The sequence below is a fragment of the Osmerus eperlanus genome, chromosome 13 (genome assembly GCF_963692335.1).
Source record: "Osmerus eperlanus chromosome 13, fOsmEpe2.1, whole genome shotgun sequence".
In the NCBI taxonomy this organism is placed as follows: domain Eukaryota; kingdom Metazoa; phylum Chordata; class Actinopteri; order Osmeriformes; family Osmeridae; genus Osmerus; species Osmerus eperlanus.
The window spans coordinates 9,701,637-9,726,076 of record NC_085030.1 but is presented as its reverse complement, the minus strand read 5'-3'; the positions used below and the strand labels follow the sequence as shown (position 1 = coordinate 9,726,076).

At 42.9% G+C, this 24,440-nt stretch overlaps 2 protein-coding genes across 8 annotated transcripts; one reads left to right on the top strand and one right to left on the bottom strand.

Moving 5' to 3' along the window:
* Positions 1–163: 163 nt before the first annotated feature.
* Positions 164–15,361, bottom strand: slc7a2 (solute carrier family 7 member 2). Of its 3 annotated transcripts, none has more exons than XM_062477049.1 (12): positions 15,327–15,361; positions 8,909–9,286; positions 8,352–8,507; positions 7,429–7,594; positions 7,086–7,222; positions 6,741–6,963; positions 5,914–6,053; positions 4,202–4,304; positions 2,783–2,994; positions 2,484–2,650; positions 2,250–2,358; positions 164–2,101 (listed from the first exon to the last, which is right to left on the bottom strand). In XM_062477049.1, the coding sequence occupies exons 2-12, from the start codon at positions 9,276–9,278 to the stop codon at positions 1,911–1,913; spliced, it is 1,974 nt and encodes a 657-aa protein (XP_062333033.1). In that variant the 5' UTR covers positions 9,279–9,286; positions 15,327–15,361; the 3' UTR covers positions 164–1,910. The 3 variants fall into 3 exon arrangements, with proteins under 3 accessions (XP_062333033.1, XP_062333032.1, XP_062333034.1); XM_062477048.1 differs by lacking the exon at positions 15,327–15,361 and adding an exon at positions 10,594–10,909; XM_062477050.1 differs by lacking the exons at positions 5,914–6,053; positions 15,327–15,361 and adding exons at positions 5,508–5,644; positions 10,594–10,909.
* Positions 15,362–15,436: 75 nt separating this feature from the next.
* mtmr7a (myotubularin related protein 7a) lies at positions 15,437–24,219 on the top strand. Of its 5 annotated transcripts, none has more exons than XM_062477053.1 (15): positions 15,505–15,540; positions 15,825–15,909; positions 16,299–16,421; positions 16,577–16,739; positions 16,942–17,099; positions 17,276–17,404; positions 18,661–18,795; positions 19,040–19,172; positions 20,699–20,808; positions 20,919–21,044; positions 21,670–21,719; positions 21,926–22,126; positions 22,292–22,426; positions 22,585–22,711; positions 22,901–24,219. In XM_062477053.1, the coding sequence occupies exons 2-15, from the start codon at positions 15,886–15,888 to the stop codon at positions 23,228–23,230; spliced, it is 1,944 nt and encodes a 647-aa protein (XP_062333037.1). In that variant the 5' UTR covers positions 15,505–15,540; positions 15,825–15,885; the 3' UTR covers positions 23,231–24,219. The 5 variants fall into 5 exon arrangements, with proteins under 5 accessions (XP_062333038.1, XP_062333037.1, XP_062333036.1 ...); XM_062477052.1 differs by having other exon boundaries at positions 15,511–15,570; XM_062477054.1 differs by lacking the exon at positions 15,825–15,909 and having other exon boundaries at positions 15,437–15,540.
* The last annotated feature ends 221 nt before the right edge of the window (positions 24,220–24,440 follow it).

Sequence of the window (24,440 nt, the reverse complement as noted above, 5' to 3'; positions counted from 1 at the left end):
AAATAACTCCAGTTCCTCCTGCTCACTCCCTCTCTCTCTCCGCAGAGATTCAAGAAGGCTGACTCTACTGCCCTCTGGTGGACTGTCATAACTACTACTGGACTTGTAAGCAGTTGAAACCACTTTCCTTGATGAACGGATTATTCACACCAAGAAATGTATGTTTGTTGAAAAATACTTTTATTCACTCTAGTTAGTAGAAACAGCTGTAATTTCATTTCATCATGGATACATTTGCAGAGGGTCAAAAAAAGAAAAACAAACATTTCCCATGTCTGCAACCCATATCTTGGTCCTGATGAGAAAATGACCTCTTGTTCCTTATTTACTTAGCCTAGCCAGGTTTATTGATCAAGAATGACAGACAGGCAAAGCAGGCAGGCAGATAGACAGGCGTACACCCTTACAGGCCCCCTGAGCTCCAGGGGGGAGAACATAAGCAGTACTAACCCTCCCCAACGCCCCCAGATAGTGATTTTATGAAACAAAGGTAGAGTTACTAAGTAGACAGAATCCTTCAATCCTTGAAACTAGGACACCGAGGGAATTCTTCACAAGCCCAGGCCTGGGTCGTATTAATCATATGAAATGCACATTTAGGACAGTACAAAATTAGCCTAAGGAGGTTCCCTTGAAAATCTACACTGATTGAAGGCACACGGCCAATACTACTTATCTATATGTCTCCAAAAAAAAATTGAAACCCAACATATAGTGTACGCTGATAGACTGGTGTTACACAGAAAAATAGTACAAAAAACTTTAAATCATTTCTGTAAATGTAACAATTGTTAGAAAAAAGTCATAAAAAACACTGTACGGAATGTGTACGGAAAAACACTAAACAAATAATTCTTCCATTGATTCACTGTTTAGATTTCATACAAACTTCACATAACATTAAATTGTAACACTTGACTTGATAGCAGCCCATCCTAGTGAAAATACCTTTAAACACCTTTAAAGACCAGATGAACATGACCTGGAAAGAACCACTAGCAAAAAAAAGCTTTAAAACTACAGCAATAATAGAACATACAGGTTACAGAAGAATCATGACTATCCTTATAAGGTGAAAAACTGTTTTAGAGATAGTGTTTCAGTTGCTTTGCTATGATTTAAAGTAACACATGACACATTTGTTAACATACTGAGGGTTTGGTAAATACCAATACCCACATTCAGAATGTGCTCAAGTTCATCAAAATTGTCTAAACATGATTGACTGTATGTCATACTAACCCTGGATATAGAGTATATACCTGTGTTTTTAGGTCTATGGTAGCAAGTTTCTGTCAGAGAAATGTATTGATCAGTGCTTCTCCAACAAACTACAAAAGTCTTAATAATACTAGCAGTCCTTTCAATTCAGTGACATACTATGCCCTCACAAACTACTGACAATTGTTTTCATAAGCAAAATGTAAAAGTATGTGCTTTAAAACCTTCCTGTGTATGTTGGTTTACGGAAATAGTATATATAAAGCAGAACAATAATAAGGCTAGGAAAACATCGCAGATACGAAGCCTTTTCCCACAGTTGTCCTGGCAACCAGGACTAGAACTATGATAGGAACATCCTACCCAACACCATGCATTTCCAGTGTGTAACCTGTCCGCTTGTACTTAACACTGCCTCCAACCAATCAGCAGCCACCTACCACCTGTAAACGGTCACATGATGGAGGCATCTATCATGTGCCCATCCCACAGCTTTAAGTCACATGATCACAGATATTAATTTCCTAAAGCTGCAAAGGAAGAGTGCGCGTCCATGCGACTGAGGCACAGACGGCTTGGCTGTGTACGCGATTATTAACTTTATGTCTGAGAATAGCTTCTATGAGTGTGTGCATTAGTCCAGGTGGACTTGTAGCATCTCTGCATGGGCCCTTTGTAAGCCCGTCTCTCTAAAAATGACTGGTCTTTTCTGGGCAGAGGAAGTGGCCCTGGTCAGGGATCAAGGCGCTCTGCTTCTCCCCGATCACAGGCTTCTTGTCGTGGGGACTGCTGCTGCTGAGAGGCCCCTGCAGCTTGAGCTGGAGCAGCCGCTGACGCTCCACACTGTGCCACATCCCATAGCCAAAGTATATGAGGAAACCTGGGGAGAGAGGAAGGTACAGAAGTGAGGTTGGCTTGAGAAAATTAAAAAGATGACGTTCATAATGACTCATGTCGTGTGTGGTTCTAATCCAGGTGAATACAAAAGGATGCTTCAAATCTCAGGAGGGCTTTTGAGGGACACTCACCCACAGCCATCCACACAGAGAAGCGTATCCAGGTGTCTACACTCAGCTGGACCATGAGGTAAACATTGACAAAGATACTCAGTATGGGTAGAAAGGGAAGGAGAGGGACCTGGGGAATCAGAGAACACAAAGATGAGCTCACAAAGCCTTTCAAGACGCCAGTAATACACGGTTAACTTCTGCTGAATCATGATGGGTAACCATACACTGTGGGGTGTCATCTGTACACCTTACCATGAACGAGACCTTCCTGGTGGTTTGGGGCTGTCTGTAAATGATGATGACACAGCCGATGAAGATGAGGAGGGACACGGACAAGCAAGCCAGGATCCAGGCCTCCACAGCAATGAGGGAGTTGCCGTGGTATGTGGTGAGATAGCTGACCACACACACCACCACGACTGTCAACAGAACACACACTCACAATTAATTACTCTTAATTACTGTAGTCTCAACCAAAAGAGGGCCATAATTCATTTTAACAGTGCCCAACAATTATGGTTTTGCCTTACGAGCTGTTTAGTGAGACCTACCCAGTAAACTGACAGCCATGTTGACCACGGAGGAAGATTGCTCTGTGGGGGCCAGCGGAGGGTGGAGGGCGGTCTGCAGCGTGGAGCCCCTGCCCTTCAGCATGTTGAGGTGGGACTCTGACTCTGTCAGCTCCGACTCGCCCTCCTCTGAAGACAGGCAGTCTTTCTCACCGTTTGACGATGACTTTATGTAGACCCCGTCAGGTTGGTACCTGGAGGGGGCATTAGACCAAGGTTACTCTACCTGCTAAGGAGATTCTTTCTATACTTCCTGACTGTTGTTTCTGTTGTTCCAATCACCAATAACAAGTCGTGGGGCAGACTGTGTCTAACACTGCTCCAAAAGCCAGGTGAAGCTAGGTCATGTGGGAGACAACGATAACACCAGGGTGGCTTTATGGTTCGCTTTGGCAGAGGAATCCGTTTCATAACCACACCTGCTACTTTCACCTCCTTCAACTCTCACACCTCCACCCTGAGTTAGTCTCCTCTCCTACATGGCCAAAAATGACATTTGAGCAAGTAAATCTAATTAGATAATTTTATGTCACCTGGCACTGAATGTGTATATTTTCAAAGAATGTTGGATCTAAATCATCATAAATTTTGTGGTACTCTTGAATATAAATGTATGTTGAAAGCTTATAAGATTTCCAAAAAAAAGTTATATTTAATGTATACTCAACACTACTTGGATTGAGAAATGTAAATCCAATTACAAACTGTTTAACACTAAGAGGCATATTCTGCTGTCAAATATCAACAGCGAAAACTAAGCAAAGCTCACGTATAGTTAATGTTTACTCAGTCTCTCATTGCATATGAGATCTTCTTGATATTAAAGAAGTGAATCATGCTATTTCAGAACACTGAAAAACTCATCGGTCAGCAACACATGCCGTTCTGTTTTGTAAGATCCTCACCAGCAACATGCTTGAAATGCCTCTGACCATTCAACAGAATATGACAGTGTATATGTGTTTTTAGAATCTTGTAGGCAAAAAAAAGTTGAGCAAACATTACTGTGAACTCAAGGAGTCACTTGAGACCTTCACAATGGGAGCATTCATAGCAACTGCTTCACAGGCCTGATTCAATGACATGAGCTGCCTATTACTGTAATAAAGATATTTGCGGTATTTTGCCCTTGTAAACCTGCACTTCTCCTGTGTCAATTACATCAGTTACACTACAGCTCATGCTTGGTAATAATGCATTGGTTTAGGAACCACTTGGATCCTGAGATCCTGTCAGTTATCACTCAGGCCACAGGTGCCATACCCGTCATTCCTTTTTTGAAAGTAAACACACTGTGGTGAGGCATGCTCAAACAAGTGTGCTTAACAACCCACAAGAGCCAATTAGATTACGAAATGAGTCCATTGTAGACTTGTGTGTACTGTACTTTACTGTATATACCTGAGGATGAGGACACAGGCAGCCACCAGAGAATAGGCCAGGAGAGTGCCGATGGACATCATGTCTACCAGGGCCTTCAGGTCAAACAGGAAAGCCATGATTGCTGGGTGAGAGGGGGGGGGGGGGATATCAGCACAAGCAATAAATATCAAATCAATAAGACTTTCCAATTGGCTATGACAAAACAGCTAATTGATGACACAGATCACATTATTGAATGGAAATTTTAAAGTACACCCAGATATGAAATTACACAAAATAACACTGGAAACAACACACACGTCACAGAGATTTGTGCAGCATGAAGAAAGCACATTTGAAGTGACATTTTAACGTGTATGCAATGTAATTAGGGAACTTTATGTCTTGACACAATGATTGTGATAACATGTAAACAGGAACAGGTAAGGTGTATACAGGAAGTCCCTGTCACCTCCAGAGCCATATCTTCTGATGTACAGTGATACAGATTGGACCCATTTTGTATATCCATTGTCTCAACTCTATGTGAACATAAGTTGGTAGTACAGTATGGTCCAGCACACTACAGCTATATCCATCTTCCAGATACAGCTTCAAGAAGGCCTCTGTCTGGCGTTACATCAATCTGCCAGGTTCCTTGCCTTCTGCCCTGCTCTGCCAACCGCTACATGCTGCTACATGGTGCTCATTCAAGTTTGAGTTTGAACTCAGCTCAAGCACCCACCTAGGGTCCCTCTCTTTTGACATCTGCTGGCTTCAAAGCCCTGCGGTTCAGTATTACACAAGGCCTTGTTCACAGTCAGACCAGAGCAAATCAGCATACCCGTGGAGCACTGGATGTTGAACATGGAGGGTCTTTCATCTCAAACATTGTTTAATTTCTTTACCACAGGGGCACATAGCTCTGGTCTTTGAGGCCTGTAATGTGCTTTGTGCTAGTTTTTTCAGTGCCCTGTAATCCGTGGTACTGTAGGCGGTCTATTAATATTCTGCCACTCAGGCATTCAGATGGTATACTTGTTTAGTCATACGACTGAAGATCTTGATTGCCAGAGAAATACTTAAATCACTAGGTTTGTAGCAGTTCAGATTGGGGAGTTGTTCTAACAACTTCACTGAAAACGTTTAAGATGTGTTGTGTTCTTTCAAGCAAGTATGGGAAATGTATTTCTTCTCATGCTTGTATCCATGAAACACAAACAAGCTTTCATCACCACTTAAATTTGCATGCAGTCACCACCACCAGTGCAGAACCAAATATGCTGACAGGTAACCACACCCAGCGAGGTACCAGGTCTGGCCCTCTGCCCAGTCAGACGCTTACCGGCTGTGGTTCCTGCCGCCAAGGTGGCAGCCACTGGTGACTTGCGCTTACTCACTTTGGAAAGAAATGTGAACATTAAGCCATCTCGTGCCATGGCAAAGAGAATGCGGGGCAGAGGGAACATGGAGCCCAACAGGCTATGGAGAGAAAGGTCATGGTTGGAACAGGAGCACACTTAGACAAACAACACATTGGACACCCGGTCAACTGTGAAATAAGAAAGCAAGCATTTGGACTCAAATTCACCTGATCAAAGCTAAGAATTGCTATTGGCCTGATTTGGGGGGGATTATGACTTGAAAATGAACAATGGAGAGGAAGTCCATCAGAAATTTCTACTTTCACAGTCGATTGGTGGATGCAGTTCAGCAGCAACAATCTCATTAGACATTCCCTGAGATCTTACCTGCTACTACTCCGGAACTCATAGTGGCAATTAGCGGGGTCTTCGTTTTAGGATTGATTCGGGCTAAGGCTTTAAAAAGCACCCCGTCCTCTGCCATAGCATAGATTACACGTGGCATAGGAAAGATGGAGCCCAACAGACTGCATGAGACAGCAGAAACACGCACAAGACCAACACGTTAGAACACCCACACACATGCATGTACTGTCAACACACTCACTCCCACAAAAACACACACACACAGAAGGTTACTTCACCAAAGCTTAAAAGCTTGAGAGCAGTTGTCTTTCTTTGCCGTGGGCATCCTTCCCTGGAGATTCCCTTGTTCTGCTCAAACTATTTGAGCAATGAACCACTACTCAGATGGACAGATGGAATTGAATTGAAGCTGGGGAAGTGGTGTGGTTGACATTTGGGAGTTACAGGTATTGGGAAAACTTAGGGCAGGAGCCTCGACAGAGAAGAAAGACGAAAGAATATGATACAGTGTTTTGTTTTGAAAGAGGGCCATGTCAAAATCAGTCTGGATCAGCATAGGTGAGGATGGACTGTAGACTAGAGACTGGCACTTCTTTAAAAACAGATGATATCACAGTAGCATTGCACCCACACGATTTAGCATTGAGAATCAATCCAATATCCGACAGCAAAGTACTTTTATAAAGTTACTCTACCAATATATTAGTTATCCAAATAAGCAATTATCATCTCTTAAATCATGTCATTCATCAACACATATTAATTCACCACACAATTTCTATATAGTAAGTGCACTGTAATAAGACCTTAAAGAACACTGGCTATCTATTAAGATGATTGTCTATTACCTTGTTGACAGGGCACACAGAGAACCCACAGCCACCACATATTTGGCCGGGCCCCAGCCCACATACTCGAAGGCCATTGGTAACGGGCTCTTCTCATCCAGCAGGTAGTAGGGCATCATGAGGGTGAGGGCAGCGGACACCCCAAAGTATGCCAGGAAACACACTGCCAGAGACACCACGATGCCAATGGGTATGGCCTTCTGGGGATTCTTCACCTCCTCACCTGACACACACACACAGCTTTGTATTACTATATCTGTGAGGACTATTGCCTGTTAAGTCTTTTGGATTCAAGTATAGTACTTGTATATTTACGTATCCAAAGTTGTCCTCTGTAGTTCTCACCTGTGGTTGCAATGCAGTCAAATCCAACAAAGGCATAGAAGCAAGTTGCAGCTCCAGCCAGAGTCCCACTGAAGCCATAGGGCATGAACCCTCCGGCTCCATAATCACTGGTCACATTAGCAGTCACAGACAGGTTCCTGGAAACACATACATCAGCACAGGGTTATACCCCAAACAGCACTATCACTACTGTTTTAACATTATATCTAGCAAATCAATTTTTATATTTAGTAAAATGTGCCTTTTTTCAGTCGCAAGAAGGGCTACTCATCACACTGTGTTGTTCCAAATAACCTTTGCTAGATAAACTCTAGGTTGGGAAATGTTTCCCTCCCGTCCTCACCGTGTGACTATTGTGACATTTACAAGAGATTCCTCAGAGATCTTCCAGTTACGAGGATCTCCTTTGACGAAGCCTGAGATTATGACAAACATCAGTACTAGCACGTTGACAGCAGTGAAGACTTTGTTGACCCAGGCTGACTCTTTCACTCCAAACGACAGGAGTCCTGTGAACACAAAGGTAAGACTACATTTCAACATAATCTGCATTCTTAAAAAGACATATTATATCTAAGATATCTAGACATATTATATTTAAGATGTATTTTGTTCTCTTGGAAGGAATCTGAATGTGTAAAACTGGAATATTTGTATGTCACAAATGGCTGTATCACTGTGTACCACTGTGAACTACAGTTAGAGAACTAAATATATCCCTTTCTGTGTAAGAACTTTACAACACCAAACATTACAACAGAAGCATTCTTTCCAGGACATTGGGCTAATCGGATAATGCAGGTTAGAGCTTTTGGCTCACAAGGAGCTAAGACACATGACAACATTGTTCCCTTCCTGGTTGTTTTGTCAAAGTATAAGGCCTTGTTTGCCATCAACAAAGTATCCGAAAAAAAGCGTGAACTTTGTGGGCTGTATCTGGGGTCCTACACGTCCCTGGTCAAAGCTCTAAAGACTAGGTTTAGTGGAAGTGTGACTGACCCTGGCTCATGGCAGGTAAAGAGGACCTCTGTACCCTGTGCTCTCGCTCGTTCACCACTCATTACTGAATGTCCTGACATCACTTGATTAGATTCAAATTCAGCCAAATATCAATCAGGCGCTGGTTGTTGATAGGAAGATAAAAACATAACCAAAGCCAGTTTCTCATTATCTACGTTTCCGAACACCATGGTACTAATTTATGTTAATGGAGGGATGTAAAGACGGCTTTGTCAAATAGGAATTTTGTTTGTGACCATGGCACACCTGACAGGAGGAGGATGAGGCAGACAGCAAAGAAGTCGGGGTACTTGGCCAAACCAGGGGCGTCCATGCTGAAGTAGGTTTTACAGAAGTGCTCAATGTGTTCCCCTATCAACTCATCAAAGGTCCCACTCCAAGCCCTGGCCACGCTGGACGTCCCTGGAAAGGAAAAAGAAAGAAAGAAAGAAAGAAAGAGTGGGATGATAAAATCATGTAAAAGACCAGAAAAATTTAACCTCAAGCGTATTGTGTAATACCCCAACTTAACCCTCGTGCTGCCTTCGGGTCACATGACCCAAAGGTTCATAACGAACCATCGTTGTGTTTACCCAATTTTACCCAATACAAAAACAAATTAAAATAATTTTCTTTTAACCTTTGCAATGTGGGGGTCTGAGACAGCCCAACGGTTAAAAGAAAATGCTTCACTTTGTCTTTGTATGCGGTAAATCTGTCGCAATACGACGGTGGGTCACAATGACTGATGGGTCAGAATGACCCGAAGATAACACAAGGGTTAATACCCCAACTTGATCTAATGACCTCCACAACCAGCTCACCTATCACATAGGAAAGGATGAGGTTCCAGCCAGTGATAAAGGCCCAGATTTCCCCTACGGTCACGTAGCTGTACAGGTAGGCTGAACCAGTCTTGGGAACACGTGCACCAAACTCAGCGTAGCACAGACCGGCCATGACGGAGGCCAGGGCAGCGATGAGGAAGGACACCACGATGCTGGGGCCAGAGTTGCCCTTGGCCACCTCTCCAGCCAGCACGTAGACGCCGGCACCGAGCGTGCTGCCCACGCCCAGGGCGATGAGGTCCAAGGTGCCCAGGCAGCGGCACAGCTTGGAGTCCTCCAAACTGTTCATGTCCACCACTTTCCTCCGCACCAGGGAGCGGGTAAATGATAACACCTGACCCAGCATACTGCCACCTAGGGGCCGGAAGGGAGGACACAAGGTGAAGATGCAGGTTTAGACAGTGTGTGCATGTGTGTACACAAATCTTAATACCATACATTAACACAGTTTTTGTTTGAGAAACAAGAGCCACAAGAGAGAAAATTACTTGACACCATGGTTACTCTTGTTGATCCTGGGTTCAAAGCAATATTTGGACAGAGGCTTCTTTTCACTTTTCCCTTGAGAATTTGGATTGTGTAACCTTAAGTCTTTCCCCATAGTTTATTTTGGCACCTGGTTTCCTCTGTGTTTGAACACCTTTTTTTCTAGAATGCTAAAAACGCCTAGAGCTACATTATATAACGGGGGGGGGGGGGGGGGGTAACGGCAGGTTTTGACACTTGAGAGCTGTTAGGAGTGCACCACTTATTAATTATGACATATTTGTGTCAAGCATATTGCCCAACATACGTAGCCTATTTGTATGTACCGTACTGAAACTCATTAAAACCAAATAATAACCTTTTGTCTGGTGTTTCAACATAGACCTAAAGACTGAATGGCATACAGTACTGTAGTGAATGCATTCAAAGGACACAATAAACGCTCTTTCCTCACTAATTACAGAATGTCTACCATGTCCACAGCTTCAAACATTTGCTTTCACTGTCTCTTGCATGCAAAAGTGTCAATTTGTTTTACTTTGATCCATTGGGAGCCCTCCATATATTGTCTGGGGGAAAATGTCTCAGAACTGTCTGAAGAAAGTTTTTCTTGCATTCTTTTGAAAGTTAAATCTCCTTTCACCCTAAACGTCTCAACTTCTGAATTTAAAACCAACTCTGACTACCATCCAAATGGTCTTTGAGGGCCATTAAAGTGTGGCTTTTGGCACCCAGAGACATGCTAATGTTAGACCTATTCTCTACAGGATGTGACAGGATATTAGCATAACAATGTGGCTCTATTATGGCTCAGTGGAGTACAGTTCAGCTGGTATGGTTGGCCAATTTGCAGATTCACATACTTTTAAGAGCTCATTGATAATCAAAGTCTTCATAAGGTGCTAGGTTTAAATCACAAATCAACTATATACAGTCTAAACATACACTTTTAACACAGATTGCTGTTGCTAGTCATTGCACCTTTAATACTACTTGTATGAGGATAATGAAAATAAATAAACATACACTTTTAACACAGATTGCTGTTGCTAGTCATTGCACCTTTAATACTACTTGTATGAGGATAATGAAAATAAATATAGTTAAACAGACACAATATAATCAGACAGAACCCAAGCTAAACTACACACATGACTGACTTAAGCACCACCAACCTGTTGAGTTGACACAGATGAATATGAGGCAGCTAAAGTTTCTCCAAAAACTTTTTGGAATCTCCAAAATCAAAAAGCACTCTCAGTTTCCTGTCATACAGTAGTGTATGCCTGAGTGCAGGGAGCCCCAGTCTAGCAGCACATGGACTGAGATAGAATTCACTCTCTCTACAAAGATCCTCAGCTCACAGTACTGTACTTTTGTCACTCTGCACAGCACAGCTCAGATTCACTCCTGGCATATAAAGCAGGAATCCTGCTATTTTTACCCGTCTTCTTCTCTCTCTTACACTCTTTACTCAGTCAGTCTGTGCTCTGTGTGCCTTCATAAGTCCTGGCCCTGACATGCCCTAGGTCCAAACACAGTGGCACGCCCCCCAAGGGGGAGGAGGAGGGAGAGAGTAGAGGAGGGAAGGGGGAGGAGGGGAAAGAGGGAGAGGTGCAGAGGAGGATAAGGGGTTATCTGGTCCATGATCGTAGTCAGAGGGAGGCAATATTACACCACATCCCCAGGTCAATGGCCCACACACGGTGAGAAGGGGAGGGTTTCGGGGGGGGTGGGGAGTGATCGGGTGCAGAGTGCATCCTCCTTCTCCTCCCCATTTTTCTTTAAAATTTGTAATGCACACACAAGGCCAAACAGATCCCAGCTGCCAAGGTACTTACTGACCACTGATAAATGGTTAGGCAACTGACGTTGACAAACATTGAAACAGACACTCTTGTTTGCCCAGTCCACCCTACAGGAGTGCTGCTAAAAGCATGGGGGCTGATTGGTCAATGAAGGGTGGCGGAGGAGCTACAGGAGCAGAACCGACGCCTTTTAATGGAAGACAGGACTTTACACAATGTACCTCTCACTACGAGAACTACAGCCATCAAAGCTTTAAATCAATATAAAGATAGATTTCTCATTCTAGCACCGTCTAACACCAAAGGCCTGACGAGTCTATTTAAGTATAAAGATCCAGCTAAACCAGTTGTCTCGTGTCAAGGGTTACGTGTGAATTTCCAATAAGGCTGAGAGGTCGAGTCTGGATGGTGCTGTGCTTTTCAGCCAGGACCAGCCCAAACCAGCTGAAGACCTCAGTGGGAAGGCCACAGCTGGCCCAATGAAGCTGCACAGCCCACAGCTTTGAGAACAGAGCCACGGTCATTCCTCATTGCTTGCCTGTCAATCCGTGCACCCGCTACCCCTACTGCTCCAGCCAATAACGTCCTGAAGCTTTGGCTGCTACAGCCCACCATCCGTCACCACATGCTGATAGGCAAGAAAAAGTCAACCGTAATCAATTACAGTGTTCACACACACGCACACATACAGACAGCATACTGTATATGTTCACTGCACTGTTGAGGGTACAGATGGTGCCTCTCCATGAGTTTGCTTGCCCCAAGTTGATTCACAGTATTTCTACGTCACATTCATTGTCATATTGCATGACACCCTCTCAGTGACTGTCAAGTCACAATGTGTAGTAAAGATCTGAGGATAATTAATGTCAGGATAGATGGAAAGCTTTAAAAAGTATATAGTGGGTCAACCTGTTACAGTGTTGACACAAGCTAATTGTGTGAAACCAATTGAATATGTTTGCCTGTCGATACAGTGTAGCTGATTGACCTAGATACACCACATACCCAGGTCAACAAGGAGAGCTCTGTCTGTCCTGAAGGTACTGAACAACTCGACCCACTTAACAGTTTTGCCAATAGGAAATGCTGTAGTGAATGATTATAGATAAGAAAAAGATAACCACACCAAGCAGGAGGATTGAGCTAGATCAATAACACCAAAGTCTACAACATTGACAAATGGTGCAAGGCCTGCACTGACGTGCACTATAATCAAATTTTGTTAACTAAATTGATTGAGGATGAGGAAGCAAGACAACATTTGATGGGGGACAAGATTACTCGAGTCAATATCAACTATATACAGTATATAAGTGTTGTGCTATCAAAACAGATGGAAGGTAAGGTCGGGTCATAGTCAATAATCTTCCTAAATGTACCAAAAGTAACACATCATCAACAACAGAAGTTGAATGTCACACCCTAATACTAAAGCAGGTTTTTTTGGAAATGTCATTGCCAGATTACATGTCTAGACTTGTATCAGCTCTTTCAGTGCTTGTCAAAATGGACCATCCAGACAGATTAGTTCCGAGACCTCAGGCAGCCTCACAAAAGGGACCCTGCATCATCAAAGGACACCCTTAAATCACCTGAAAATATGTACTTATATTTGCATACAATATAATTAAAGAAAGGGTATATTCACAAATTACTATCAACATGTTAGGTCACACAAGGTCCTTTATGTCTTTTGCTTCACACAATAGTGCATTTCTCCAGGACACAGTAACAGCACAAATCCTCTTTAAATTGCATTCTAAGAACTGACTAGAACCTAAGCTCCTGATGCCATCCTCTGGAAGCTTCTCTGCTTCCACTTATATTATTACAGGCTTACAGGTAACCAGATTCTGCCTTGTTGTTGTATGTATTTTAATGACTTGTTTGCAGGTAATACTGATAGTATTGTTTACATACCAAGATAAAATTATGTAAAACCCTTTCTTGAGTAGAACATGATAATTGAAATGAATTAAAATGATGATGATTTCATATCTTTAGATATGAAAATACATAAAAATTATATAAGTTCTGTGTTTAAGGAACAGTCAAGTTGAAGGTTTTGTGCATAATCTGTATATTGAATAAAACAGATAAATAACCTTCAATTGACCATGAATCTATGAAAGGTCCGCACACAACACTGGACTTTTTAGAGTTTCCAGTGAGGCTACTTGTGGCATGCCTGTTGAAGAAAGAGCAATACCCAGTCAGTCAGCTAAAATGAGCAAACAAAATGTGTTATTAAGTCACCTCATCAAACAGAATCAGGCCACTTTGTGATGGAGGCCTGGATTGGAGGAGGCTTTTATCAGGGCAGAAAAACATCTCTGTGAAGTGTTGTGGAACAAAACAAGTACCATATGCACAACCACACTCATTTCAGTATCAAATAACACAGTGAAAGAAGCAGAACATATTCACATGACTTGTGGGACCTCATATTTGCTCCAGAAGGATCCCATGGGGTGAATGGCTTCCAAAAATGAATTCCAAAGTTGCAAAGTGATAGAGCTTAAAGATCAGTGCAATGTTCACTGACCTCTTAGTTGACCCACAGAAAACTTGGTCAATCACAAATAAATAAAGATGGTGTAGTGTGAAATCTGTAATATGTACTGTAAAGATATGTTTGACAACAATTCAGCATATTGGATAACAGACCGGGAGAAGCCTGCAAAAAGATTCCAAAGGTTTTAAGTAAGAATGTATTTTTGAGTATCTCTTTTTTTTTAAGCATTAGTAATGGACTACATCTCATCCAGACCACGAAAAGATATATAAAGTGGGTCATGTTTGTTCTACCAAGAGGTATAGTAAAATACTCTCTCACTTGAGAATCTGTAAAGACTGTAAAATAATTTCACAGAAATGTTTTACTACTGTTGCATTTACAATCCCATCAAGCACTAATGACAGACAGTAAAAAAAATAGTAATTCCTGCTGCCTTAATGGACACGCTTAGTTTTTTCTATCAGAATGAACAAAATTACTGTATCATATTACACTCAACAAGATCTGTGTCCACACTACTGTACTCTAATGTGCTACAGCATTATGTGATAGTGATAGTAAACCAATTCCCTAAAAACTAGTCTTGCTCCACACAAAACATATACTGAAGCCTCCTTTTCTAAGAGTAATTTCCAAGAAACGTATGCCACATGTATGCCTACTATTTGTTCCCGTATTTCAGTGTCACGGTGAGAAGTGTGTTTGTAGTAGTACAATCAAGCTGTTTGGTTCCTAAATGTATGAACTGAAGCACAGTGGGAGAGAGCCTAAATGCCTGCCAAGCATCAGTAAGTCAATCACTTCTGCTTAGTTTAACTGAACAGATCTTTTGTCTCTTTGGCTCTGTGCTGTGCAGTAACAAATGGCCTTTCATCTCTATGGAACGGAATTTGAAATAAGGACAACACATTAATTAGAAGGCTTTTTGTTCTCTGAGATGTATCTCATATCTCGGAGAGACCAAAAACCTTTAGCCACAGAACACAAGCAATGTCATCCAATGCTGGCTAAACTGATTGCAGGTTTGTTAAGTGTGTGGCTGCACTAACAGCTACTGCAGATTAGGATATACAGTATATTAATTCAACTAAAAAGCTTAAACTTGAGGTATGCAGGTAATTGTACAGATCTTTACATACACCAAATGTAGACAAAACAAATGTACCCAACTGGTTCTGCTTATATTTAAAGGTATTTTATTTCTAAAAAAAGGGGGGGGGGGGAGAATGATTAACACTTTTTATTTTATTTTACAGAGTGTATTGTGAACTAGATTTAGTAGGCCTATATCAAAGGCCACATTGTTAGAGCAAAATATATATATATATACATTGGACACTTTCGCACACGTAGTCTACATTCGTTCAGGTTCAAGTAAGAGTGCAAGTTTGTATTCTGTGAAGACAGTCTGAAGAATATCCCAAAGTAAAGAAATGACAACTCACTAAATAATTCCTTCACTTAACTTATCAAGTTTTGGCAGTAAAATAATATTCAACGTCAATATGTGGCACCACCAAATATAACAATACCTCCAGAAAATTGAAAAACTGTAAGAGCAATGCTGACATCAACTTACTTTTCGCAGTTCCAGCCTGGACAGAAATGTCAACTGGGGACAGTAGTTTATATTTGCGAACGTACACACCCCCACCACGCGTGACGCTGCTGTGCAAACCAGTAATGGAAAAAATATTAGCATGTTGGTAGGGCGGGGGAAGTGGAGTCAGCGTATAGCCCACTTCAGCGAGGTGGGAAGGTATGGAATGTAACCCAAAGAAAGCACAGCACAGGTGAACAATTAACCTTGTTAAGCTTGACAGGTAAACTCAGATCAAAGCATCTTGGCATTGTGATACGGCCTATTCGACAAAGTAATTTAAACAATTGTCAAAAGTTAACATTACACTTCCGTTGCGTGCACTGTTGCGAATGGTATGGAGGGGGAGTATAGAACTAGCTGGCTTTAGGACCATGGGACAACCCTCCGTTTAATGTGCTGTAGCCGCTTGGGAAAACAATATCAGTCTTTTTACCTGAGATGCGGCATTAAATGTGACTAAATATTTTAATTAAGGTTCATAGTGATGCAGTAATAGTCTTATTTGGCTATCACCTTGGATGGTGAATTCTCAGAGATGGAGCACATCAGACTGCCAAAGGTAAACCCGCAGATTCCGCGTTGATGAAATTTACTGTTTTCTCACCGGCCTCTTTGCTTGGACTCTGATGCTTACGCAATAAAGAAGCTATAAGAACATGACTAGTTTCAGGACTAAAATAAAATTGTAATTCGGGTTTGACCGCTGGGCCTCACAAGACCGGAGGCTGCAAATGTAGTCTATTCAGCCACGTAGCCAACATCTAATTTTCCAGCACTCTCAAAGGACGGGAGTCATTGTAAACACCCAGTCAGCAAAAATAGCGTATAGCGTCTGTTGTCACGTAGTGTTACAAAAATATGCATCATGTCACTACCATAAATGTATTAAATCGTTTGAACCCGGACACATGCACCTGTCACTCCTCTCCAATCCTTTCTGCACTATAGGTTGAGAATGTCCGACTCATTGACAGAATCTCGCCCCGAAGAGCCACTTTGGGCACAATGTACCTGACAGCAACCCACACCATCTTTGTGGAGAACGAGACTGAGATCCGCACAGAGACATGGGTAGGTTTCGAATTCTAAACTGTCAGCCATTGCGGATGCTAGGGCAACGAATCAGATTGTGCTGAGGGGACATCCCTGGGTGAAATAATATAGATAATACATAAAAGTTGAAACAGTTTGTCAGAGTGGTTCATGCTCTGTTTACGTCACACCAGGTACTCCACAGTTTAGTATACAGCGTGGAAAAGCTAAGCACAACAGCTACAGGATGTCCTCTGTTGATTCACTGCAAGAACTTCCAAGTCCTCCATTTCATCATCCCCCAGGAGAGGGACTGCCATGATGTCCACATGTCGCTCCTTCGTCTCTCTCATCCAGGTGAACACCAGACTCTCACATACTGTGCAGTTGGGCACCATAAAGACATGACAGGTTTGACAAAGTACTTAATGGATGATACTGTACATAGGAGCAGTAATGCTGGATGTATCCAGTCTTTTTGGTATTCACTTAGAAGATATACAGTATACCACAACAGTTGTCACTGTTGAGTCATCTCATATTGAGTCTTTGGTTCCAGAGTGTTATGAGGAGCTATACTGCTTCTCCTACAACCCCAACAGTGCCAAGGAGGAGAGGCAGCAGGGCTGGGCCTTTGTAGACCTCAAGGCTGAGTACAGCAGAATGGGGCTTCCAAACTCCATGTGGAAAGTCACCCCAGTCAACTGTGACTACAAGGTGGATACGCTGGAGGAGATGGCATTGGTGTTCTCCATCAATCCCGTCATTGGTTGAACTGATACTGTTGTTTTATTTTACCAGCAGTACTAGTTGTTGAGTCAATTCATGACATGCAAGTGACTAGAATGTTACAATATGGAGGCCTGAGTGTGTTTTGTGTGACCTCTTCGCAGGTGAGTGACACATACCCTGCTGATCTGTACGTGCCAAAGTCAGCCACACCCCCGGTCATTGTTGGGAGCTCCAAATTCCGAAGCCGGGGCCGATTCCCCACGCTGGCCTACTACTGCAGAGAAAACCATGTGAGTCTCTCTCTCTTCCCTCCCCTTCTCTCATCATGGGGACCAGTGAAGGTTATCTGTAGCCATGCTGATCACAGGGCTCAACTATGCCTTGTCCTGTTCTCAGGATTATTATGATATATGGAAGTGATTGAGTCCAGGTCAGAGTCCTAGCTGTATCCAGTTCACTTAGGGCTTGGTTTTCCTGGCACTGGCCTCACTTCCCTAGGAAACTAAGGACTCCCCTCTGATTAGTTAATATTTTCTTTTCAATGCACTGATATGTGCAGCGTGGCAGCAGTACAGTATAAAGATCAGGTGTGTGACCAGTTCTGTATACTCTACCAAACTGTAGACATGGCAGAGTGAACTTTGACCTACGATAAGCGCATTGTCAGGTCTTCTCACTTTTATGCATAGGGTTTTCCTGAGGGAAAAATCTAAGTTTTAGTCCAACTGAATGAAACCATCCTGAATGAAACCCACTACTGACCCATTCACACCACAGGTGATAAAAGGTATTAGAGGAGATTTGCCTCATGCAAAGTTCTCTTAACTTCCACACACACATCTGTATACGCGTGTGTTCATTTGGCAGTGATGAGGTGTGCACGTGTAGAATAATGTGTGTGCTGTCTATCGGTGACGGGTCTCTAAGAACGACTGGTCCATGTTTATGCTGTTTGACCAGTTGGAGTGTTTTATGTGTATGAGGTCAGCTTCCCAGGGTTAGGGGCGCCGAGGCCAGTGTGTGTAAAGCTCCGTGATGTTCAGACGAGTTCTGCTTTCTGTTTATGAGCTGATGGGAGCTGGGAACCACATCAGAATCAGAATCAGGTTTATTCGCCATGTATGTTATACAAACACGGAATTTACTGTGGCAGGGAGGTGCAAAACACTAAACATATACAGATCTTAAATTAAGTAAAAGTACAAAAGTGTAACTATTTCTAAGAACTAAACAATCTAAGAATAGAGGTCTCTAGAGGTAGAGGTCATAGAGGTCTCTACCCTGCTCTCCCCCAAGCCTCTGGGTTTTAAAAGATGAGGTAGCCCACTAGATGATCTACCAAGACACCAATAAGAGATGACAAAAGTATTTATAGTTAAGTGTGTGTTAAAGTCAAATTGTACTTTTCCAATCGTAAATATTTCTTTGTGTCGTTGGACCTCTTACACTTTGGTTCCTTTACTGTAACCATAGTGGATTGTGTACACAACAGTAAATTCTCTTGCACAGTTCCTCATGTCTCTTCCCCTTCCGCCCCCTCTCCCAGGCTGCCATCTGTCGTAGCAGCCAGCCCCTCTCTGGCTTCAGCGCGCGCTGCGTGGAGGACGAGCAGATGCTGGAGGCCATTGTGAGGTCCAACCCCCGCAGTGACTTCATGTATGTGGTGGACACCAGGCCCAAGGTGAGCCTGTCCGGCATTTAGGCAGCTGTCAACAAGCCTGGTTTTAATATACTGTATGTGTACAGATGTACTTGTTTAGACGCCATTTGACAGTTCCCAGGACTCAAGTCCTCACACATCCTGGCTTCATACTGATGAAAAGCATGCTAGACAAGAACACATCCAGGGTTGAGGTCATTCTATAGTGAATGCTTGAGAATGTCATCCTTTGGTGCTGAGTTTGTCTCTGATTATATCTCTGTAGCTGAACGCAATGGCAAACCGGGCTGCAGGGAAAGGCTATGAAAATGAAGATAACTACTCCAACATCAAGTTCCAGTTCCTCGGCATTGAGAACATCCATGTGATGAGGAACAGCCTACAGAAGATACTGGAAGGTAATTGAAAAAGCATAGTCAGTTAAACCTCCTGTAGTTTTTACAGGTATTGTCTTTAGTAGAACCATATCAGAGCCTGGGTATTACAGCATCTTTCCTCTCTGTGTCTCATGACGCATGTACATTACATGGAGACCAAGGAGAACCAATGTGAAGTGAAGCCCATCACTGAACCTGGAAGAACCAAAAGAAAATCTGCAATTTCCAATCTCTCTCGCTCTCGCTCGCTCTCTCTCTTTTCTCTCTCTCTCTCTTTCTCTTCTCCCTCAACTTCATTAAACCTCCGAGCAAGAGAGATTTGTATTTATCCTCCTGAGTCATCCCACTTTTCTCCGGTGAAGCGGAGCGGGGCTAGCGAGAACCCCGTAGCCTACCACCCCTGTGGCTTTGCTCTGCTGCCATGCAGGCTACTCTGCAACCAGGCATCAGACGGGCCCCATAGGAGTGTTTCTCGGTAATGCACAGGGGTGCTCCAAGGCAATGCGTAGACTTTGAATCCATCTGGATTGCATTGCCGGACTATTTTGGTTTCCTGGAGCGGATGATTGGGGACCGTATTCCCCTCAGAGAGTCGGAGGGCGTGAGAATGATGGGACTTAGCGTTTGAAAAATAATAGCTGGCCTTAGCTGTGATACCCCCTGGACCCTGGTCCCTGCTGGCTGGATTGGCAGAAAGAGCCATGCTCCTGCAGAGATGACATGGTAGTGCCTCTCATTCTCATATCCACTGGATCTGTCCGAATGCCAGTTTTGTTTTTGTCTCTCCAAGAGTCTTCCAAGAATAATAAAGTTTCTCAGAAGAAGTTAGTCCGTGCTAAATGTTAAAGAACCCAGGTTGACTGAACTCGGTGACCTGCTCTCTCGAGCCCCTGGCCGCACTCTCCCTCGTCAGGTGGGCTTGTACAGTTCAGTGCACTAACGTGATGCTGTAAAACACACATCTATTGTACACACACCCACATTGGTCAGCTCAGTTTATGTAGTTTTGCCAGCACCATAATGAGCAAAGAGAGATTTGTGAATTTGGATGGAATTACAGATATAAAAACATTCCTGATTTACGAACTTTTATTTGACTACATGTCAACACGTCAGAACCTCATTTGTGAATTTGCAACTGAAAGGACCCTTTAAATGTTTATCTGAAAATCTGATAAGGAAAATGTCATGCCATGGCGTCTATGTTTTTATAGAAAACAAACAAGGGAATCTATTAAGCTGCAAATAGATCTGTAATTAGTTGTCTATTTTTCTGTCACACTGTTTTAAAGCCAGGCCCACTGACATTGTCTAAAATAACCTAACAAAAAAAAGTCAATATTGACTCAGGAAAGGAAAAATAATTTTGTATTGCCTAAAATGACTTCCTGTCTTCCAAAACATTTATAATTAAAATGTCAATCATATAAATTAAATGCATAAACACGTCTATGCTTCATCTTAGAATGTCTATTGAAATGACATGTAACAAGTGATAGAATATGGTTGACGTTTGCCCCCACTGAGACAGCTGTGTGTTGCTGCAGTGAGTGAACTGCGGTCCCCCTCCATGTCTGACTTCCTGGAGGGTGTGGGGAGCTCAGGCTGGCTGAAGCACATCAAAGCGGTCCTAGACACAGGCATCTTCATTGCTAAGGTTGGTCTGTAGGGCTAACCCCCCACTGTCTGGCTCAATAATTGTTAAACTGTGTGTGTGTTTCTATACATATGTTTACAGTACACTCATGCAAATGTGTGTGTCTGCAGGCCATTTCAGAAGAAGGTGTCAGTGTGCTGGTCCACTGCTCTGATGGTTGGGACAGGACTGCTCAGGTTTGCTCTGTGGCCTGTGTCCTGCTGGACCCCTTCTACAGGACTCTGAAAGGACTCATGGTATGGCCTTCTAACCTACTACTAGATCTTTTACATATGCATTTAATCCCAACTGCTGTAACTCCTCCATTAGTTAGTTCAGTTACAAGCCGTTCTGTCTCATGAAACGTCACGGACGCCGTTTAATCTTGCCGTCAGGTCTGAAAAGCTGTCGATAGACATGGAGCTGAGGTTTATGTTTGTAACATTTCTTTCAACCTTTTTTTGCCATTGTTCAAATTTTCGATACTGTAACTGACACGGAAGCACATCGAGCTCGACACCTTGTTTAATTAGCGGGTAATTGGAGTTGAGTGTCTGTGCTGTGCTTAAGTGCCTATTCCTTTGATCATACGGATTTGCTTTGTCTGGCTGGTTCATTGCCAGAAAAGGCCCCTCCTGGATTGAACTGAATGCCATGGATGCCCTACTTTTTGGAATCTCCTAAGACTTAGAGGAAAAGTGCCCCATGCAGGGGGTGAGGAAGTTCACCCTGTCTGTTAACGCAAACTGTGTCCCCTACGTTTCCCTCTCTGTCCCGCTGTACAAATAAAAGATGGAATGCAAGCTATAAGCTTAATAAAAATATGCTCCTCCATGTCCTCGTGATTTTCAAGCATTATTCATGTATATTCGTTGTCCTCAGGTTCTCATCGAGAGAGATTGGGTCTCGTTCGGACACAAGTTCTCCCACAGGTCTTTGGTCCTTGTTTTATATTATACGGTGTACTGTACCTTTACATTTTTAAATATGTCAATATGGTTGATTCCTTTCAAGATTACAGTACCTGACACAGTATGCCTTTCAACATTTTGTGACTAATGTTAACCCCAACCCCCTAAACCTCAACTCAACCCCCGAACCTCAACTCAACCCCCCACACCTCCTCCCCCGCCCCCAGATACAACTACCTGGACGGGGATCCTAAAGAAGTGTCTCCTGTCCTGGACCAGTTACTGGAGTGTGTGTGGCAGCTGATGGAGCAGTTTCCTTGTGCCTTTGAGTTCAACGAAAGGTTCCTAATGGCCATACACAGCAACATCTACAGCTGCCAATATGGCAACTTTATAGGAAACAGCCAGAGGGAGCGCTTAGAGCTGGGGTGAGCTACTAGAACATCCCAGAACATGATTGTTCCTTGTTTTGTCATGGCCCTTGCAGGAGGAGGGTGTTTTGACTAGTACTCTTCTTCACAGTACATGTGTCTATGAGATTTCAATTAACTGAAGCATGTGACAAACCATGTGGCGTTTTTTTGTGTTGACAGGCTTTGTGAGAAGACGCACTCTCTGTGGTTCCACCTGTGGAAGAACAGGAGTGACTACATGAACCCTCTCTACCGGCCTGACCACAGCCAAACTCAGGGGGTTCTGAGGCCAGATACTGCCCCCTACTGTTTCAAGTAAGCATGCACTTGATTGTCTATTCTCCAAGCTTGGTATGTCTTAATATTAGAATGTGTTTCCAGGGGATTTTCATGTGACTGAACATACAGGAGAGAGCTTCAGAGTTTATTATTAGCTAATCCGTGAGATTTATTGTGTGTGTGTGTGTGTGTAGGTTCTGGAAGGCCTTGTACAACCGGTTTGACAGAGGCATGCATCCTCGCCAGTCTGTTCTGGACTACCTGATGGCCATCAGAGAAGAGACCCAGCAGCTGGAGGAACAGCTGGCCTCACATGAGGAGGTAAAACAAAAGTTGTGACCATACATGTGTTTTTGTGTGTGTATACGTAAATACATTGTACTTGTGTGTGGACATACAATATCACTGAGATACCTCGACAGTGATGAAGAGTATGTTTGATGATTATGAGTTGTTGTTCATATTTGAAATGTTTTTGTAAGAAAAAAACGTCACATTTGTTACTAACAGAGAATAGAAGAGCTGGAGAAGCAGCCAGGAAAGAGCCTCCAGATGCAGCCTGACACGCTGGATCAGAGCCACGCAGTCTGGGCTCTTCACCCCCCAGACAGTGGCCTGGCCCTGGCCAACACCCCCCAGGACTACACCGGGGGCTTTCTCTGCAGCAGTCCCTGCCAGCTGAGGGCGCCAGAGAGCGCATTGCTCATCCTGAACAAAACCGACCTCTTGACCAACAGTGACCAGGAGTCAGGCATAGCAGACATCAGCTTCTGCTCTCCACCCAGCGAGGACAGCGTCAAGGACCCTGACTCTGATGAGGCTGCCTACTCTGCTGCCTGAGCAGAATGCATATTAGCGTAGCATTGCTGTTAGCAAAGGGGGGGGGGGGGGGGGACCTGTTGCTTCAGCAACACTCCAATGGGCAATTGTGCAATTACAATTATACACTGTCTTTATAATGCAATGAGCCATTTAAAATAATAACATTTGATCAAATTTTTTTTCTTTACATTTCACTTTGCTAACTTTTTAGCTTTATAAAGGGAAATTATATTATTATATATAGTGTGCAATATGTTGATATTTCTAAATTATATTGTGAACAAAACATATTTGAATGAGACAAAAAGGTCACTGGAAAGCAGGTGCTCTGTACACTCAAACTCAATGCATTTTAAGCCAAATTGGTCTCTGACTTTTCCTCGTGGTAATCTATCCAAGTGTTTCGTTACCAATCCATTTGGTCTGCTGGCCTCATTCTGCACATTGTAAATCACAAGGCTACTGCTGCCAGCCGGCCCCACAATGTGGAGATACTGGCACACTGTCATTGCATGCCGGTTGAGTCTCAATACTAATTTGTTACACTCCTCTCCTAACCTACTGTGTGTTACCAAACTTGAAAATGATTCAATGTGTCATTCTGTCTAGGTCACATTGCCTGTGTCTGAACTGTCTTTCTACCTGTAATCTGTGACCTTGGTAAAAGAAGGAAAGAAAGAGTTTTTGAGATACAGCCAGGACATAAAATGGGAGGGAAAGAACATTGTCTGTGGCCATTGGTGACAGCTGCACATGGACAAATTATCATGATATGGAGTAATAAAGCATATTTAAACAGCACATATTTCACTTAGATCAAAAGCAAGGAAGTGTTCCTATGTTACTTAAAAATTATATATGTGTTCTTGTTGCATGTAAATGTAGGATGCAGTGTTTACAATCTAATACGAAGGGTGATTTTTATGGACCAGTACTGTAAACTATAACGAAATGAAGTTGCTTTAAATTGCCAAAAATAATTCTGCTCTGGAACAATAAACTTGACGACACGGAATGTCGCACAATTATTTTCTCCCGTACATAACCCCATGGAAGTAGGCCTACTATAAAATCTTTCTTTAGTAATGGATTCCCTTTTGTTTTTTTCATCAATAATTTTCAAGAATGCACGGTCAGGAATGGTTTTCAAACAAGTCTGTTAGCCCACATAACCAGTCCTTGGAATCCACGCCTACTTCCTCAACGTAATTACTTTACGTGATGACGT